We start from the raw sequence: 18,440 nt of genomic DNA on the forward strand, positions 1-18,440 counted from the left end.
CAGAGATTGGAAAAATGCACAGATTTTGATTTTGTTTACTAAATATTTTGGCAAACTTAGTTGTAAAAAAATACTAATATGCAAAGAATTATATTCAGTGTTTGAAAATGGATTTTGTTGAACCTACACCGGAAGCGTTGCAGAGAAAATTATATTTTCTTTTGGAACAGCTACAAGACATGGCCAGAGAATTACCACCGTTTGTATTTTCAATTTAATAAAATCCTCCTTGTTTTTATAATTTTTGTTAAAATGCTTATTTGTTTATATGGATATTGCAGATGAAAATATAAACATAGCCATTCAATAGCTATTATATAATTTGAAAATTTACTTTGAATTTATAAAATACAGACTGTTTTAATGTTGAAGTATTTTTTTTTGCAGCAAATATCAAATGAGAGTCCCAATAGAACTGTTATCAGGGCTTGCTAATTGCCTTCTTAATGATACTGTTTTCGAAATAGTCAAAGGTCTTATGGAAATTCAACATGTCACTGAAAAACATTTATTTCAACAAAGGCTGCAAGTTGTTAATAAACATACAAGTAAGTTAATAATCTCTACTTAGATAAAAGTAGCAAAATTCAAAGCTGCTGCTGTATAAGTAAAATAATAATACAATGACTTTACAGCTGAAATTCAAAATATGATTAACTCTACTCCTAATCCAGAAGATCAGGAAATACAAAAACACATTTTATTAAAGAGACACAAAGAAGAAATGAAGCAGACTGATATGAAATTAGTTATACAATTAGATCAAAAGGTAATTAATATTTTAAATTTTCCCAGACAAAAATAGAAGAGTTATATCTCAACCAAATATTATGTATTTCTTATCATTCATACTTAGCCTACACATTCTTATTTAAAGTGGATTACATATCAACAACTTTTGCAATATAAATATCGTAATTGCCATGTACACATTTGTGTATCACCCTCAATGCCAAACTGTTCCTCAAATAATCTATACTAATATTATAAATCTGAAGAGTGTTTGTTTGAATGCGCTAATCTCAGGAACTATGTACTGGTCCAATTTGAAAAATTATATCGGTGTTAGATAGCCCATTTATCGAGGAAGGCTATAGGGCCTATAGTATAGGCTATATAATAAATCATCACGCTAAGACCAACAGGAGCGGAGCAATGCGGGTGAAACCGCAGGGAACAGCCAGTGCTTAATAAAGTCAAAAATAATTTCAATTGGATACTTCTTCTTTTCTTTTCTCTACTTTTCAATTAATGAAAACATAATTTTCACAGGTCAGTGATCAACAGGATACACTTGAAAAAGCTGGAGTTCCTGGATTCTTTGTTACCACCAAACCAATAGAAATAAAAGTACAAATGTACCTGTTAGATTTTATTTTAAGACTGAGTAAAATGGATATTCCACAAGTTTGAATTTAAGTTTAAATATAATTGTATATAATTTTTTATTGTTTTTCATTTATTTTCCAAATATTTTTCACAAATCAATCTCATGGAGAGAACCATGATAAAGTTATAGGATTTTTTTAATAGTTCAGATTAATGATATCAATAAATAGTTCAGATATTTTATCATTTTCTACTGCCATTTTATTAATTTAGGTAAGAAATAAAACAAATTATTATTTCGAAAGGTTTTAGTAAAAATGACTACATCAACAATAATTGCAAAACAAGTTTACACAAATATTATACAGTATCGATTACTTAACTCTGACATTACAAGCAAATAATTTTCTGGAGTTTGACCACCTAATAAATAACATATACCTAGTACATAGTATTTCTCCAGAAAATCATTAATTTTTTACACTATTAATACTTCAGTTTAAACATGTAAATCCTTCATACATTTTTAACATGTTATCACAAAAAAATTCCAATTGGTATTTATTTAAGAACCAAAAATAAAAAAAACAATATCTAAAAATACGAGAGAAATCACAAAAAGTTTAAAAAAAGTTGCACATATGTAATGTTTATTTTGTGCTAAATTACATATTTATCTTACTGTAAAATATAGAGTATAATCTTATAATAATGCATAGGATTAAGCCATATGTTACACAAATAGAAATTATTAAACAATTCAAACCACCAGAGTTATACTAACTTTAAAATACATTTTACACAAAAAATATATATTTTGTCTTGTATGTGGGCAGAGTTTTTACAATATTAACCTTTTGAACGCCAATGACATCTATAGATGTCATGCGCAATCGTGCCCTGTGCGCCAACGACACCTATACATGCCAAGAAACAGATCATAGATAAATACAAAATAAACATATTAAACCTTTACTTTTACGTGTTTTATTTATACAGTTTATGAACTGAATCCCCAGTTATTACATAATTGTACACAGTAAACAAAATTGCCAAGTAGTTATTCAAATATTTGATGACAAAAAATAACTTAATTAATGGCTAAAAAAGCATGTTCTCTCGCGCCAATGACATGTATACGTGCCTACTAGTGATGTAGTGTAATATTCAAGTAACTTCATTAAAATTTCAGCGAAATTACTCTAATTCGCTTAATTTTTGTAATAACTACAAAAAAAATATATAAGCTTAGTCACTGAGAAAAAAGGTAAATACTACATTCTTTGGTATAATACCATATTGTCTATATTGTGGATATTGTTGATTTGAATATTTTCCTTTTCGCCAATCATGCGCATCCCTAGCACAGTATCGATATGCAATCCCTTCTGCGCCATTGACATGAATAGATGTCGAACTGGTGACGTCGTAAGCGCGTGCCGTGTTGTTAAGTGCGGAAAGTTGTAAAAATATTTTATCGAGTAGGTATCTACCAATATTATAATCGCAAAAATGGCAAGTGAAGAGTTTTATAGTACAGAAGAACTATTGCGCATTTTAGAAGTTTTCAAAATTTATTACCTAATAAGTCTAATCAGTGCCTTTATTAGAATATTCTTATGATACAAATTGTCGCTATGTCATATCAAAATATGGTAATTGACCTAAATAGGTACCTACATATAATTAGTATTTGTAATAACTCAAGTATTAAACTAAATGATTGGAAAATAAATATGTAGTTTTAATGCAATTCCCTTTATTTAAAGGTAATAGTTGTTTTGATATTTACAAATAAACACTCCACGATAATACCTATAGTTCATATAAACTTAATAAATAAACTCGATAAGTTATAATAATATACAGCTACACATCCCTAATCAGAAGCGAGAGATTATAAAAAAAAGGATGGTTGCCCGCGCCATTGGCATGTATACATGCCAATGGGGCGTAACTGATAGAGAATAGTGCTGTAACTTGCTGCAATTTTATATGTATTTTTGTATCTCAAAAGGTTGATTTTTTTTGTTGATAGTTGCTATAAATGTGGTCTTAAGTTTTTACAGTAGGAGATGAGGTTAAATAAATATTATTTTTGTGTTATAAGCTGTTTATTCAAATATTCAGACGTGAATTATTATGTTTATCGATAACATCTTGGAATCCCTACTATTTTCAAGGTTATCTCATTGAATTTGTGGCTTGGCGTGGAGGGCACGGCGATGCGTTTTTGCTCTGGCGGTCAAAAGGTTAATAAATACCAGTACCATAATGCTATTTTTATAGGTTTCACACACACACTTAAATATAAATACTGTCTGTCAACCCATTTTTTTATCAAGTGAATTACTTTAAGATGAACAGAAACATTTAAAAAGGGCACTCATCAGTATATATTTATAGTATTATAAAGAATTAGTCACATTTACACACAGTCCATAAAAATAGGTTACATTTATATAAAATTAAACAAGCAAAAAGATATTTAAAAATCCTGTTCTTATTTGAGCTTTTTCCATTTGTGATGAATTTTCTATAAAAAAGCTTTCCTTGAAAAAGTTATGTATATGTACTATATTGAACCTACCGTTATATTTTCCTAGTGGTTATTATTATGAAGACAAAAAATACATCAATGCTACCTACAAGATTATAAAATACGCAACATTTGTAAAATAAAGGACTTTTCTTATAATATTCAAGGATTTGTATTAAAAATTTGCTGTGAAAAAATATATTAGAATACAACATTTCAAAATTTTGTTCAGTTTGTGCAGTACTTACTGAGTGTGAAAATAGAATTTGAATCCTAATCAATTGAACAGCTAGGTACAAAATTTAATAATTTCCTTTTGAGTTTTAAATTTAATTATACTCACACATATAATCACATAAAGTGTTGTAAAGAATAAATATAAAACAAATATTCAACAATCACTAAAATAAATAGACATATTCAAGTATCATGTATGCTAGGCATGTACTTTTGTCAATTTTTAAGTAGGTATAAAAAATAGTTTACTTGGTCTACATTTTTAATAACGTTACTTCTTTTCTGTCCCATATGAAGACCCATGGCTGATCTGAGACATTCCAATCGACTTTTGAAGCAAAACATAGACTGAAAAATAAAATAAAAAAATGTTAAAACACCAGCTTGAAATATTTTTTGTCGCAAAATCATCATTTATTCATTCAAATTATTTTAAGTACAACTTAACTTCAATGGAAAATGTATGTGTCCATAATAAACATACTTTATTTCTTCCAATTAAAAAATCTAAAAAAAAATGTAATTTAATTAAAAAAAAATATTTATTTAATTTTTTAATACTCACAAGCAGCGATAATAGCGCCTCCAATGGATAAATATATCAATCGGCCGCTAAAAAGAAGTCCCATGAGGTAATACAACATAGGCGTTAATGTGACGATCGCCCAACCCACGGTATTTAGTAACGAATACACACGACGAGGTCTGTAGAACGGCTCCACTCTCTCCACACCAGACTCTTGGAAGAAGTCGCCCGTGTTCATGAACGATTCCATCATTTTGTCCTGAAAAATCATATTATTTACTAGCTTTTGAAGTGAAAACTTCTTTAACGGCGTTGGGTATAAAATCTTAAACTCGCGTCAGGACACGTGGCCTGATCGAAAAGGCGTAAGACGGATTTTTTTAGCCCTTATATTCCATGCGTAAGACGGATACCATTCCAAAATATCAAACATGCTGAACGTTAATAATCAAGTTTTCACTTCTGCCGGCACTCCCGGAGTGCAACCCGTCTTTTTTTTTGTCCACCCGCACAGTTCTCATTCCCGTTGGATTTTCGGGATAAAAACTATCCTGTTATGAGTTACCAAATTGTGTACCAAATTTCACGAACAAACATACAAACTTTCGCATTTATAATTTTAGTAGAATTAACAAGTTGTGTGTTTATTATTTTCCAAACAATAAATAACTTGCATTTTTTTAGTGCACAACACGACACGGTCGCGGCATGATCATGACACACCTATCGTATTCTTTAAACGTAAGTACTTAAGTTACAAAATATTAAATTTCAAATCTTACAATTTTATAACTTATATTTGAAAAACTCAAGTAGGTAAGTACATTTTTGACGCAAATTGCTCTTTAATCACCGACATCCTGATAACTAAATGTACGCATTCTAAAGTTTTTTTCTAAAGATAGAATACAAGAAATATAAATATGCTATCATACCTTTACGACGAAGAGATCGTGCAACCATTTTGCACCCTCTGCCTCACCCTCGGGAATTTTCTCAACCGGTATTCGTTCAATATACAGGTGTGCGTGCACCGGTTTTCCATACAACATACTCATCAATGTAGGCGGAACCTATTAGAAAAGTAAGAATAAATAGCACATTAATCATAATTTATGTGTAAATTCAAAATAAGTTTCTCCCGCGACTTTGGTCTCATGGCACGCAGATAAGACGTTAGATGCAGTTTTTCCCGCGTAATTTTAATCATTTATTCGTCCGCTGATTATATCTTTAATAGGTAAGCCGTTCTCTATTACTTTAAAGTTTAAACCCTAAAGATAAAGAAGCACATCGGCTTCGGGCTTATGATATAACAGTACAGATTATAGAGTGCATATAAAGAGTCATCGTTTGTTGTCAACCAATTAGGTTGTCAACGTTCCATTTCCTATACAGGGTGTACCAAAAAGTAGTGATGAACGGAAGCTGAGAGGTAGAGGACCTAGAGGGCTATCCGAATCACCCCCATGTATGTTATGCGATTTTTCGTATTTTCGGAGTTATGACGATTTTTTCAATTTTTCACCTATCGCCGAGTACGATGATATTTTCACTCATGCTGACGTAAATGATTGCGGAAGATGCTTGATTTTTTTTGTGTGCTAAGCTGAAAGATAGGCCAATTCAGTATGGTAACATTTACTATCGTTAGATCTTTGAATGGAATAAAAAAAATAATTAAATGGCAAGAAAGATAAAATTACCCAGTATGTTCACCACTTCAAGGGCCCGTAAAAAAATAAAATCACATAAAAAAATTTTTCCGTTTGACTTTTAAAAACTTGCTCTATCTATCAGATAGCTACCCTGAAAATTTCATTTTATTATTCAGAAGGCTTCAATCGAATAATTTAAATCTAAATGTGGTAAGTGCAAAAATTGAATTAACATGATGATCATTAAAACCAATAAATAGGTGTTTAATTACCAGAAATTTTTAAAATAACCCCGCTGTTGCTCAATGCAAGTGCGACATCACCGTAAAAAGTTGTCTTTTAAATGTCTGAATGCCCTTTTATCATTTTTAATGGTTTCTTCTGTTACTATGAATTTCCGGGTTATTTCGTCTAAATTGTGGCATTCTCTCAAGTAGCCGAAGTCTTTTTAATATTCCCATTGAAACAAATCAATGGGGTTTAGGTCGAGGGACCGTGGAGGCCAGGCTTTAAGGCAGGCTTCACCGGCGCATGCGCAGGCTGCAACGACCAATCCATCTTTCAGGGTATCTTGGCCCTTTAGCCTGGCCTGCACGGTCCCCGGACATAAACCCTATTGATTATTTTCCGTGGGGATACTACAAAGACGAGAGACTGCCACAATTTGGACGAAATAACCCGGAAATTCATAGTAGCAGAAGAAACCATTAAAAATGATAAAAGGGCATTCAGACATTTAAAAGACTACTTTTTACGGTGATGTCGCACTTGCATTGAGCAACAGCGGGGTTATTTTAAAAATTTCTGGTAATTAAACACCTATTTATTGGTTTTAATGATCATCATGTTAATTCAATTTTTGCACTTACCACATTTAGATTCAAATTTTTCGATTGAAGCCTTCTGAATAATAAAATGAAATTTTCAGGGTAGCTATCTGATAGATAGAGCAAGTTTTTAAAAGTCAAACGGAAAACTTTTTTTATGTGATTTTATTTTTTTACGGGCCCTTGAAGTGGTGAACATACTGGGTAATTTTATCTTTCTTGCCATTTCATTCTTTTTTTTATTCCATTCAAAGATCTAACGATAGTAAATGTTACCATACTGAATTGGCCTATCTTTCAGCTTAGCACACAAAAAAAATCAAGCATCTTCCGCAATCATTGACGTCAGCATGAGTGAAAATATCATCGTACTCGGCGATAGGTGAAAAATTGAAAAAATCGTCATAACTCCGAAAATACGAAAAATCGCATTACATACATGGGGGTGATTCGGATAGCCCTCTAGGTCCTCTACCTCTCAGCTTCCGTTCATCACTACTTTTTGGTACACCCTGTATATCTCCTATTCATGACCAGAATAATTGAGAAGCGTCAATTACAATAAAGTGAATATCACCTTGCTACGAATGTATCATTCATTGTTTACACGCACTTATTTATCATAGCATATAATTTAGATGTATTTACTATTAAGTTTATCATTATACGCATATTATTAATATACTTACTTACAAATAAATACTATTACTGGAAATGTGTAAAAAAGCATTTTTTATGTACATTTACCTAGTAAAGTTATATTTTCTGTGTTGAAAATTGCTTAGTAACGAGTATGATAATTATCGTGTGATATCGTAATTATGTATTGATATTACTATACCTAAATGCATCCTGCATTTTTTAACGTGTGAAGGCCTCATTAGTTACTCATTTAATAAATTTAAAATGCAAATATACGATTAATTTTCGAACAATGTACAGCATCATTATTAAATTAAAACACGTCGTACCTTGCTATCTTTCTCGAAGGCCAATTGAATATTATAAATAACTGGTATTTTTCCGCGGAAATGCTGTAAGCTGGTCGTGAAACCTCTTGTACGGGGTGTTAGGTGATGCTTAAGTAGTGGTAAATTCTTTTCCTTGGCAAACTTCAATGAAGCTTCATGTTTTTTCTCCGTAAAACGGGTACCTTCGGGCGTCAATAATAGCTGAAAAAAGTGATTATTAATACCATTTTAGTTACCATACCAGTTATAAAACACACATAATAATAATTAATATTCATTTGTAAATTCTCACCCATACTGGATCTGGATATTCACAAATTTTCGCAATCTGTTGCTTAATAATTTCCTTATCTTTTTCGTACGATCGTTCTAAAAATACGAACTCGGAAAATTTCCACATCCAACCGATTGGTGGCATGTATTGAATGGACTTTTTAGCGTAGGCTTTACAGTTCTGAAACAATTTTATTATTTAAAAAAATGTCTCTGTAATATTACAGCAGGCAAATTGTATATAGGGACCCGTAGACCGTAGGAAAGTTTTTAATGAGTAGGAAGATTTTTATAATTTTCAAAATTTAAGTACGCTGTACGTGATTTGGTGCGACGTCCATTTGCAGCAATCCTTATTTTAAGCATTTTGTTTAAAAACGATACATTGCTTTTAGTCTAAGGATATGGACCTTAATTGTGAGGACGAAAAGTAGAAAAGTATTATGAATTTGCATCCGAAAATATCAATTAGAAGAATAAATAATAATTAATAATAATAAATAAAAGTTCATTTATTTGCATTCATAACTTAAAACTTTTACAAAGGAACTAAATATTATGTAAACGTGTAGCATTTTCGTTGTGTAGGAATAGTGTCTGAAATAGGTCTGTGAAAGAGTGTTACTAATAAATTTAATACTGTTTTGCTTGATTAATTATAAACCAATAACGCATTCTTATTAAAATAAGGCGTAATTAAAGGAAAAATATTGCGTCTGCTATATTTTTAATGTCTGCAATAAAGAAGTCATTGATATAATCGAAGTCATAATAATAACAAACAAAACGAGGTAAACGATTAATGTAAGTTACAATACTTAATTAAATTCTTATTTCACTGATAATGCTGTGATAATTTTTTCAACTCATTAGGGTCTGGTTACATAGCGTGATAGTATAGTGATATACACATTCTACTGTAAAAGTAGTCGCTTGTATTATTTTTAAATGAAAATACACTGTAATAATTAAAGCATTTAACTTAAGAAAATAGCAAAAATTATTGAAAAAGATTTCCTGGAAGATTTATAATCAGAAGGTTGGTTCATCGACGATTTTATAATCAGAAAAAAGTGGCATTCAAAAAAATTAATAATCTAATAACAATTCCATGAATGTAAATTTCACCAACGGGAGTGCAATCTCACACATGAATTGTTTTTTTTTATCTCTCGGAATATCATTGGTGTCGAGATACTTCCGTTCGAAAATTGTTTCGTAGAGAGAAGTATGCTCGTTCCGCGAGGGATATTCATTTGGTCTATTCATAAAAACTAGCGAACGTCTTTTCTAAATTTAAAACGATGATACCTAGCAAAGAAAAAAAAAATTCATGCGTTTTTTTCTAAATTTGTTCTATTTATTCGGTGAATACGATTGCATAGTGACTGTTCTAAATGACCGATACCATTGATTAACACACGGTAGTATTTATCAAGGGCATGTAATCTATTTGGTACCTAATTAGATTATACAATCCTTCTTACATAAAGTCTCCTTATCTTCAAACAGCGGAACACGAAAAGCCAAATCGATAGTCATAAAATAATGATAATAACTGTTACTTTGGTAATTCACATATACTTATTTTCCATTCAAAATCTTTGATAATATTTATCATTTAGTTTACTTTCATAATATGGTATTTTTTGTGACAAATGACTCGTTATTTCCCATTTGGATGATACGCGGCGGTCAGCAAGTAAAATCGCGTAACTCCGAATTCGCGTAAAATGGAGTAGCGAAAGTTGGGGTATTTCTGTACTCATATTTTGAGTAATATCTCCACCGAATGTACTTAATTACCTACATACATAAAATTAATGAACAATTGATAATATATTTTTATCATTATAATATCCAATATTACTAATGAGTCACTTTAAATTAAACAATAAGATTATTATTCAAATTAAGTTATTGACATAAAGATCTGTATTTGGGTTGTCCAAAAAATGTTTACCTAAAAACTTGTATTAAAAATTATTTACATATTATTATGAAATATGTTTAGTCCTTCAAGTACTATCATCTCCCTACTAACTACTATATACTATCACATGCCCGCTAGAAAAAAAAACATAACTTATTTGACAAGGCTCTTGTGAGTTAAATTTTAATTTAAAATTCAATGTTATCACAAATAACTACAATCTCTCATCTTTCAAAATCTTGACAAAAAATCTGTAGACCATGAGTGTTATTGTGTAACAATCACAAAAAAAGCTTGAGTAGGTTGTTTTTTGCTGAGGTAAGGCACAAAACTATTATCATTATCTGGCTGCTAGAAATTTTACAATTCCTGCATGTGTTTTATATGACAATAGTTTTAACTTAAATATTAAAATTTACAATTCAAAAAAGCAAACAGAAATAATAAGAGGATGTAATAATACTTTGTAAGACAGCACACACACAATTATCAAAATATTACATCAGTAAATATTATCAAAGATAAGTCCTTTAATCACAAATGAATAGAATATCAATGATAAATCAAAGTCAAAATGATTAAAATTAATAAAAAAGCAAAATATTATTATTCATTTCTAACCAATTTTCGTCAATTTACTAAATATTGACAACAATGACCAATCTTGATTGAGACTAGCCAACCAAATCTTTGGTAAATATGTAGGATGATAATGTTGTCAATATGCAACAGAATTAAACTATATTTGGAAGACTAACTAGGCACAATTATTCTCTTGGTCAAACTTGAAAACTATGATGAAATAAAATACTAGTAAGGACTATGTTAAATTAAAAAAATAAACATTAATTTAATTATACTTACTCCTAATACTTTGATGCCGTCACAAAAATGCCATCCCATAAGCCAGTCTATTTCATAGCTGTGATTCATTATAAGATATCCATGCTCTTTGCCATAATATTTATCATATTCATCTTTTTTAACGTAAATTGACATTTTCGTTCCAGCCCACCATTCTGACATGAACACTAATTCTAAAAACATAATAATATATTTTAACATAATTCATAATGCTAATGTACATTAAATAAATTCATATTTACATACAGATACAATTAATATACTTACGGCATGCAAAAGAGTATGACAAGTAGTAATTAATTTTTCTATACAAAGATTTATTAAAGGGGCGAAGTCCAAAGTATAATATAGCTTGAATGAAATTAAGCAGTAATCCTGAAGTGAAGTAGGATATAGCAAAACATAAATGAACAAGTGTTGATTGCTTCAACACACTTAACAAATACATTTTTGCGTCAGCTTCCTTTTGTGGTCATGTAATCCTTAAAATAATTAATGAATATTTATTCTAATGACATAACAATTAGCATACAATAAGATGAACATAATAATATAAATCATTCAAGAATACTTATTTAAAGTAATACATCTAATTCATTACTAAATGAAAGTCAAATTTTATTATAAAAATAAAGTTCAAAAGTAGGTAAATCACTATCTATTTAGATGACAAAAAATACTTCACGCCGATAAACCTAATACCACGAAGAATATCAGCAAAGTGTTAGCCATACCTATTAAATAAAATATAAGATACAATAATTATTACACTCCACGCACTATATTTTATAATAACTTAAATGTATTCGGCGAGATTCAAATTAGTAATTTATGATAATATTAGATATATATTTGTTTAATATGCTTGAAAGTTTTAACACTTGATAACGTTACATTATAGACAAATTAAATTTATTATTTTAATTTTAGTATCTTTACATAAATTTAATACCTCAACATTTAATTTCAATGTTAATTTTACAAAAACGAAAACCACAGAGGGCACTGATAGACACTGTAATGAAATGATTAGCCGTGGTCAATGTTACCACTATTGAATATTAAATTTAAATCTAATTTAGAGTTACCATAATAGTTATTTATTAATAATTTAATTATAAAACTTTTATATAGTCCAGCACAGAAGGCGGCCTTATCACCTCTTCCAGGCAACTTAATGTGTAATTATTCAATCAATGACATATAAAATCATGTGAACTATGGACATACAATCAGGTGAACTATGGACATTCATTCACTGCCGTACACGGACTGCTCGAGCCGTCGCTACCGCTAATAAGCCAGGCTCTATCAGGTTTCAGGACATGATCCGCTACGCTGGCCAAGTACGGATTGCGGTTGCTATATAATATGTTTTTGATCTAAGACATTTAGTGACATATCACACTAGCGGATTGCGAGCGGTTTCAAAGCGGAGCGGGTGCGCAACGAATACGTTGCGGTTGCGCAGCGAATTCGTTGCGGACGCGTGGCAGATGCGCAACGTTTACGTCGCAGTCATGTACACTCATTAACAAAATGGAATCCGTGCTGGTTGTTACTTATAACTTGTGATAGTATAATAATTATGAGATCATTATTTTTTACGAGTTTCATAACATGTTAATGTTTAGGGTATTGTTTTATCTATTAAATCTTGGTCGAAATGCAATCAGATAACTTAATTGCTCATTAAGAAAGTTCATTAGTGAAATAAATGTTAAAGCTCCTTAACTAAAACAGGGCTATCTTATTATTAGATAAATAGCAGTGAATAGAAAATTTTATCAAGCAACCAGCAACTCACTATCACTTTGCTCATAATTAGGTTCACAAAATCTCTTTATAACATACGTTGCTATGGGAGAGATTATACTGGTCAGTCGTTACATACTTTTGGAATGTATGGTACATTCTAAAAGTCCTAGTAATTCAATTTTATAGCACCTTTTTTTAACAACTCCAGTTGTTATTACATCTTTAGTTAACTGTTAAGTAAGTGCATTTCCACAGTACGGTTAAAAAATTGAGTGCTACAGAAACGATGGAAATATTGAATGGAAGTTAGGCAAGGCGGAAGGGCTGGCTTTTGTGCGAGAGTATACAAAATGACGCGTCCGCAACGAATTCGCTGCGCAACCGCGGCGTGTTCGTTGCGCGCCCGCAACGTATTCGTTGCGCACCCGCTCCGCTTTGAAACCGCTCGCAATCCGCTAGTGTGATATGGCACTTAAGGTTTATGATTTCATTCACCGTTTGAGCAGTGATGACGTTATCCAAGTGCGCAGATATATTTAAAAATCAATTTATTTCCTGCGCGATTGACTAATTTAGAACCCTCGGCCACGACCGATATGTCTGAAGTCCTACCACTAAACCATAACTGCTTTGTATGTGAATTAATTTGAAATCTTTTTTCTTATTGAGTTACACAGATTAGTTACATTTTTTTACTCTGTGGTTTTTAACTTTATGTTTTTATCGACACTGGCAAAAAGCCAAGAAGCTTCAAAAAGCCTTCGTTCGATGTCAAAATAGTAATTGTCATTTGTCAATAAACACATGTTCCTATTTTAGTATTTTTGTTTTATAGTAAACCGTAGTCATGTAGCCACCCGCGTCTTACCCACAAGGGCCTCTCGCGGACGCTTGCCTACCAGATTCACCTCACCTCCCGCGCCCCTCTGTAACGGTCGGCGCGTCTGCCGCACGTGCAGCAGGGACGCTTGCCAAAAAGGTTCACCTCACCTCCCGCGCCCCTCTGTAACGGCCGGCGCGTCTCCCGCACGTGCAGCCGTTAGTTGAGTCGAGGATAAACCGCGAACGCGACACTACGCCTAACTTTAACGTTTCCCGCGCAAACCCTAACTTGATCTTGTGTGTATTCTCATAATATAGTGTATTGTGACCTTGTGTGGAAAGGCGACCACTGATCCACAACCTTTGTACAAGTATTTTATTAGTAAAGAACTGACATCCACCCCTGAGTTATCATTTCTGCCTGCTGGCAGTGGCGTACCCCATACCTGTGACGACCCATGTCTATATCTGGCGCCCAACGCAATACAGTGTTTCGCGGCAGTATCAATTAAAGCTGTACCATTTACTCCCAAAATCTCGATTTTGAAAATGGGACGTAAGTCGCGACGTTTTAGATCATACCTCGATGGGCAACCCGTTATTATTGGAAGTGATCACCAACCACTCCGCTGGCTGCTGACCTTAAAATCACCAACCGGTCGGCTAGTGCGGTGGGCTCTCAAACTCCAGTCGTTTGATATACAATTCCAGTATACTCCAGGTAAAGCAAATGTTGTGGCCGATACACTAAGTAGGCCGATCTGCACAGGAGAAACCCGCGATCAATGCGGCATTTGCTCTGTAATAATAGACGTACCTGTGAAGAAACCGGATCTGTTGAGACAGGAACAGCTGGCAGATCCAGAACTGGAGAAGATTGTCAAGGAGCTCGAAGCCACCGATGATGTCGCAGCCCAGCGATGGACAGAGCGGGGATATATGATGGATCAAGGAGTGCTGTACCGGTATAACCCCGACTCGGACAGTGAATCACCACAACTCGTAGTTCCAGCTGGTCAACAGCAAGACATCTTGAAGCAATGTCATGACTCTGCAGTAGCAGGGCATCCTGGTATTGACAATACTTACAGGAAAGTATCACAGCTGTACTTCTTCACAGGAATGCGCAGGATAATAGCCGACTACGTGAAAGCCTGCGTTCAATGCCAACGATACAAGGCCACCAATAACAAGCCTCCAGGCCTCCTCCAGACGCCCGTCATGAATCAACGTAACGAGGTGTTGGCCATAGATCTATTCGGTCCATTACCGGAAGGAGAGGAAGGGGAACGGTGGATATTGCTCGTTGAAGACACGGCCACAAGATGGGTAGAACTATACGCACTTAAGGATGCTACAGCTGAAGCCTGCGCACGTGTCCTCATCGAAGAATTCTTCATGCGGTTTGGGTTGCCTCGTCGGATCATATCCGACAACGGAGTTCAGTTCATTTCGGCAGTCATGCGTCAATGTATGTCAGTCTTGGGTGTGACACAGAACTTGGTGCCACTGTACCACCCAGAAGCCAACCCAGCAGAAAGGAAAAACCGCGACCTTAAGGCACAGTTAGCACGATTGGTTGAAGGAGACCATAGTACCTGGCCCAAGAACTTGCCGGTGATCAGATTTGCTCTAAATAGTGCCGTGTGCCGTACAACAGGAACAACACCGGCGTACCTGACATTCGGAAGAGAGCTGCGGTCCCCTTCGGAAGCAACACATGACCAACGTGCCATACTGGACAAAGATAACTTTGTTCCACAAATAACACCCTACTTACGACGATTCCTCAGCTCGTTGTCGGCGATCAGAGAACGAGTCGAGAAGCAACAGGACAAGGCGAAAGAATACGCCGACCAGTCGCGTCGGCGGGTAGAATACAAGGTGGGTGATAAGGTGCTACTAAAATCGCACCTCTTGAGCAAAGGTTCAAAGGCACTCACTGCAAAATTTATGCCGAGACGCGATGGTCCTTACGTCATCACCAAGAAGATAAGCCCTACGACGTACAACATTGCGCGTATGGAGCTGCCTCACGAGATTATAGGGAAATACCATGTTCAAGATTTGACCCCGTTCATTAGTAACGATGATACTCCGCCGGATCCTGTTAACCCCGTCAAGAAACGCGGACGACCGAAGAAGGTAAAAGAGCAGCTAGTCCAGGAACGAGGGCGTACACCTGAACTAGAGGGGGAGTATATAGTAAACCGTAGTCATGTAGCCACCCGCGTCTTACCCACAAGGGCCTCTCGCGGACGCTTGCCTACCAGATTCACCTCACCTCCCGCGCCCCTCTGTAACGGTCGGCGCGTCTGCCGCACGTGCAGCAGGGACGCTTGCCAAAAAGGTTCACCTCACCTCCCGCGCCCCTCTGTAACGGCCGGCGCGTCTCCCGCACGTGCAGCCGTTAGTTGAGTCGAGGATAAACCGCGAACGCGACACTACGCCTAACTTTAACGTTTCCCGCGCAAACCCTAACTTGATCTTGTGTGTATTCTCATAATATAGTGTATTGTGACCTTGTGTGGAAAGGCGACCACTGATCCACAACCTTTGTACAAGTATTTTATTAGTAAAGAACTGACATCCACCCCTGAGTTATCATTTCTGCCTGCTGGCAGTGGCGTACCCCATACCTGTGACGACCCATGTCTATAGTTTTTAATAAAATTTGTAAATTACTCTAAACCCAATTTTATTAATTTTAATTATTATTATAATATTGTCCTTAAGTATTGCAAAGATAAATAAAAAAAATATCTACAAGTTTTTCTATAAAACTTTGTTTTGTAGTACATGTTACCTCAGATGAACATTGAAATAGTTGTTGCCTGTGCTTGCTGCAAGCTTTATTGATAAAGAATGAAGTTTATTAATATAATCCGACTTTTGGATAACCCATAAGAATAAAATCGTTAAGGTAAACATCAAACCTTCATCATTATCAGTATTTCAAATGGGCTGCTGTAAGTCTGACTGAAACAAGTAGGCTTAACTATAATTTCATTCATTTAAGTATATAATATAAAAGAATATTATAATGCGATTTTTTGGTTTAAGTTATAGTAAGATAAAATTTAGGCGAAATTCTCTTGTTCGCATTCCATTCTTTAAATTTTGTAGTCATTCTGAGAATATAGTTATTGGCATAGAAACATCATGTGATGATACTGGATGTGCAATTATCAACAGTAGTGGCCGAATACTAGGAGAAACTTTATTTTCTCAAAATGTGACTCATCTTAGATATGGTGGTGTGAATCCTTTAATTGCTAGAGATTTGCATCGTGACAATATAGAATTGGCAGTAAAAGAGACACTTGGCAAAGCTCAGCTTAGTATGAAAGATATTGATGCAATAGCAGTGACAGTTAAGCCAGGATTGCTGTTCAGTCTACAAATAGGTGTTAAATTTGCTATGCACCTGTCCAAGTCTCATCAAAAACCTATTATACCAATCCATCACATGGAAGCGCATGCATTAGCTGCTCGAATGTGTCACAATATAGATTTTCCATTTCTGGCATTATTAATATCAGGTGGACATTGCTTATTAACTTTAGTGAGAGGTGTGGATGATTTTCTATTACTTGGTGAAACCCTGGATAATGCTCCTGGTGAAGTATTAGATAAAGTGGCAAGGAGAATGAAATTAAGAAATATACCTGAATACTCTCAACTGGCTGGTGGTAGAGCTGTAGAATTAGCTGCTCAAAAATCAATGAATAAAGATTTATTTTCTTTCCCACTACCTCTATATAAAATTCGGGACTGTAATTTTAGTTTCAGTGGATTGAAAGACGCTTTCATAAGGCATTTATTGAATAAAGAGGTTGAGCATTGCATTCAAGGTGATGAAATTATACCAGAAGTGAATGACTTATGTGCTGGGTTTCAGATGGCAATTGCAAGGCATTTGGTACATAGAACAGAAAGAGCTGTGCAATTCTGTGAAAACCATAATTATCTACCTAAAGCAAATAAAAGCATTGTGGTATCTGGTGGTGTTGCTTGTAATAATTTCATTTTTGAATGTTTAGAATCATTGCGGAGTATGGGCTGTAATATATTTCGACCACCCCCTAGGCTGTGCACAGATAATGGTATTATGATAGCCTGGAATGGCATAGAAAAACTAAAAACAGGATATAATCCTACCAATTTTACTCTCAATGAAATTGACCCCGTTGCACCTTTAGGTATTAATATTAAGAATAATGTTGTAAATGCTAACATACATGTAAAATCCACTAGATTAAAAAATGTTTAGAAATATTAGGAGTCTTTATCTATGTGCCCATTTCATTTTTATGTTCCTGTTTCTATTTTGTTTCTTCTGTTCCCCTGCCCTATCTCATTTTGTTTATAACATACAATGAGAGTGAGGAATAAGAAGAGTTAAAAAATATATACCTTATAGGCTTTTACCAACAGTTTAACTTTACATTATCAGGAATCTTCTATATACATATATAAAACTCAAAGGTGACTGATATAGTGATCTATCAACGCACAGTCCAAACCACTGGACGTATCGGGCTGAAATTTGGCATACAGGTAGATGTCATAACGTAGGCGTCCCCTAAGAAAGGATTTTAGAAAATTCATCCCCTAAAGGGGTAAAATAGGGGATGAAAACTTATACCATGAAAATTTATCTTTTCCGCGCAAGCGAAGCTGCGGGCAACAGCTAGTAAATC

The 18,440-nt window shown here is 34.0% G+C and overlaps 3 protein-coding genes across 5 annotated transcripts; 2 read left to right on the forward strand and 1 right to left on the reverse strand.

Annotated features, from left to right (window-relative positions):
* Positions 1–84: 84 nt before the first annotated feature.
* Positions 85–1,446, forward strand: gdl (gonadal protein gdl). Its single transcript, XM_090107442.1, has 4 exons — positions 85–199; positions 388–548; positions 636–769; positions 1,273–1,446. Exons 1-4 carry the CDS (start codon positions 108–110, stop codon positions 1,411–1,413), a joined length of 528 nt encoding a protein of 175 aa, XP_089963568.1. The 5' UTR covers positions 85–107; the 3' UTR covers positions 1,414–1,446.
* A 2,778-nt stretch (positions 1,447–4,224) lies between these two features.
* Positions 4,225–12,206, reverse strand: LOC149904512 (1-acyl-sn-glycerol-3-phosphate acyltransferase gamma-like). 3 transcript variants are annotated; one of them, XM_090106967.1, is made up of 8 exons: positions 12,110–12,206; positions 11,425–11,639; positions 11,158–11,330; positions 8,380–8,541; positions 8,088–8,288; positions 5,567–5,704; positions 4,671–4,890; positions 4,225–4,453 (listed from the first exon to the last, which is right to left on the reverse strand). In XM_090106967.1, exons 2-8 carry the CDS (start codon positions 11,603–11,605, stop codon positions 4,377–4,379), a joined length of 1,152 nt encoding a protein of 383 aa, XP_089963093.1. In that variant the 5' UTR covers positions 11,606–11,639; positions 12,110–12,206; the 3' UTR covers positions 4,225–4,376. The 3 variants fall into 3 exon arrangements, with proteins under 3 accessions (XP_089963093.1, XP_089963095.1, XP_089963094.1); XM_090106969.1 differs by having other exon boundaries at positions 12,140–12,192; XM_090106968.1 differs by lacking the exon at positions 12,110–12,206 and adding an exon at positions 11,892–12,086.
* Positions 12,207–16,547: 4,341 nt separating this feature from the next.
* Positions 16,548–18,013, forward strand: LOC149904513 (tRNA N6-adenosine threonylcarbamoyltransferase, mitochondrial-like). Its single transcript, XM_090106981.1, has one exon. It carries the CDS (start codon positions 16,781–16,783, stop codon positions 18,008–18,010), a length of 1,230 nt encoding a protein of 409 aa, XP_089963107.1. The 5' UTR covers positions 16,548–16,780; the 3' UTR covers positions 18,011–18,013.
* Positions 18,014–18,440: the final 427 nt, after the last annotated feature.

The sequence above is a fragment of the Colias eurytheme genome, chromosome 11 (assembly GCF_061535395.1).
Source record: "Colias eurytheme isolate Ceu_HAF_F1 chromosome 11, ilColEury1 Martin Lab GWU primary, whole genome shotgun sequence".
Classification (NCBI taxonomy): domain Eukaryota; kingdom Metazoa; phylum Arthropoda; class Insecta; order Lepidoptera; family Pieridae; genus Colias; species Colias eurytheme.

Bases quoted from the DNA above. Each gene is read 5' to 3' on its own strand.
- gdl (XM_090107442.1), top strand. From the start codon at position 108: ATGGATTTTGTTGAACCTACACCGGAAGCGTTGCAGAGAAAATTATAT. The intron at 200-387 runs GTTTGTATTTTC...TTTTTTTTGCAG, and splicing joins ATGGCCAGAGAATTACCACC to CAAATATCAAATGAGAGTCC. The intron at 549-635 runs GTAAGTTAATAA...ATGACTTTACAG, and splicing joins AGTTGTTAATAAACATACAA to CTGAAATTCAAAATATGATT.
- LOC149904513 (XM_090106981.1), top strand. From the start codon at position 16,781: ATGCGATTTTTTGGTTTAAGTTATAGTAAGATAAAATTTAGGCGAAAT.
- LOC149904512 (XM_090106967.1), bottom strand. From the start codon at position 11,605: ATGTATTTGTTAAGTGTGTTGAAGCAATCAACACTTGTTCATTTATGT. The intron at 8,542-11,157 runs GTAAGTATAATT...AAATTGTTTCAG, and splicing joins ACGGCATCAAAGTATTAGGA to AACTGTAAAGCCTACGCTAA. The intron at 8,289-8,379 runs GTGAGAATTTAC...CACTTTTTTCAG, and splicing joins AATATCCAGATCCAGTATGG to CTATTATTGACGCCCGAAGG.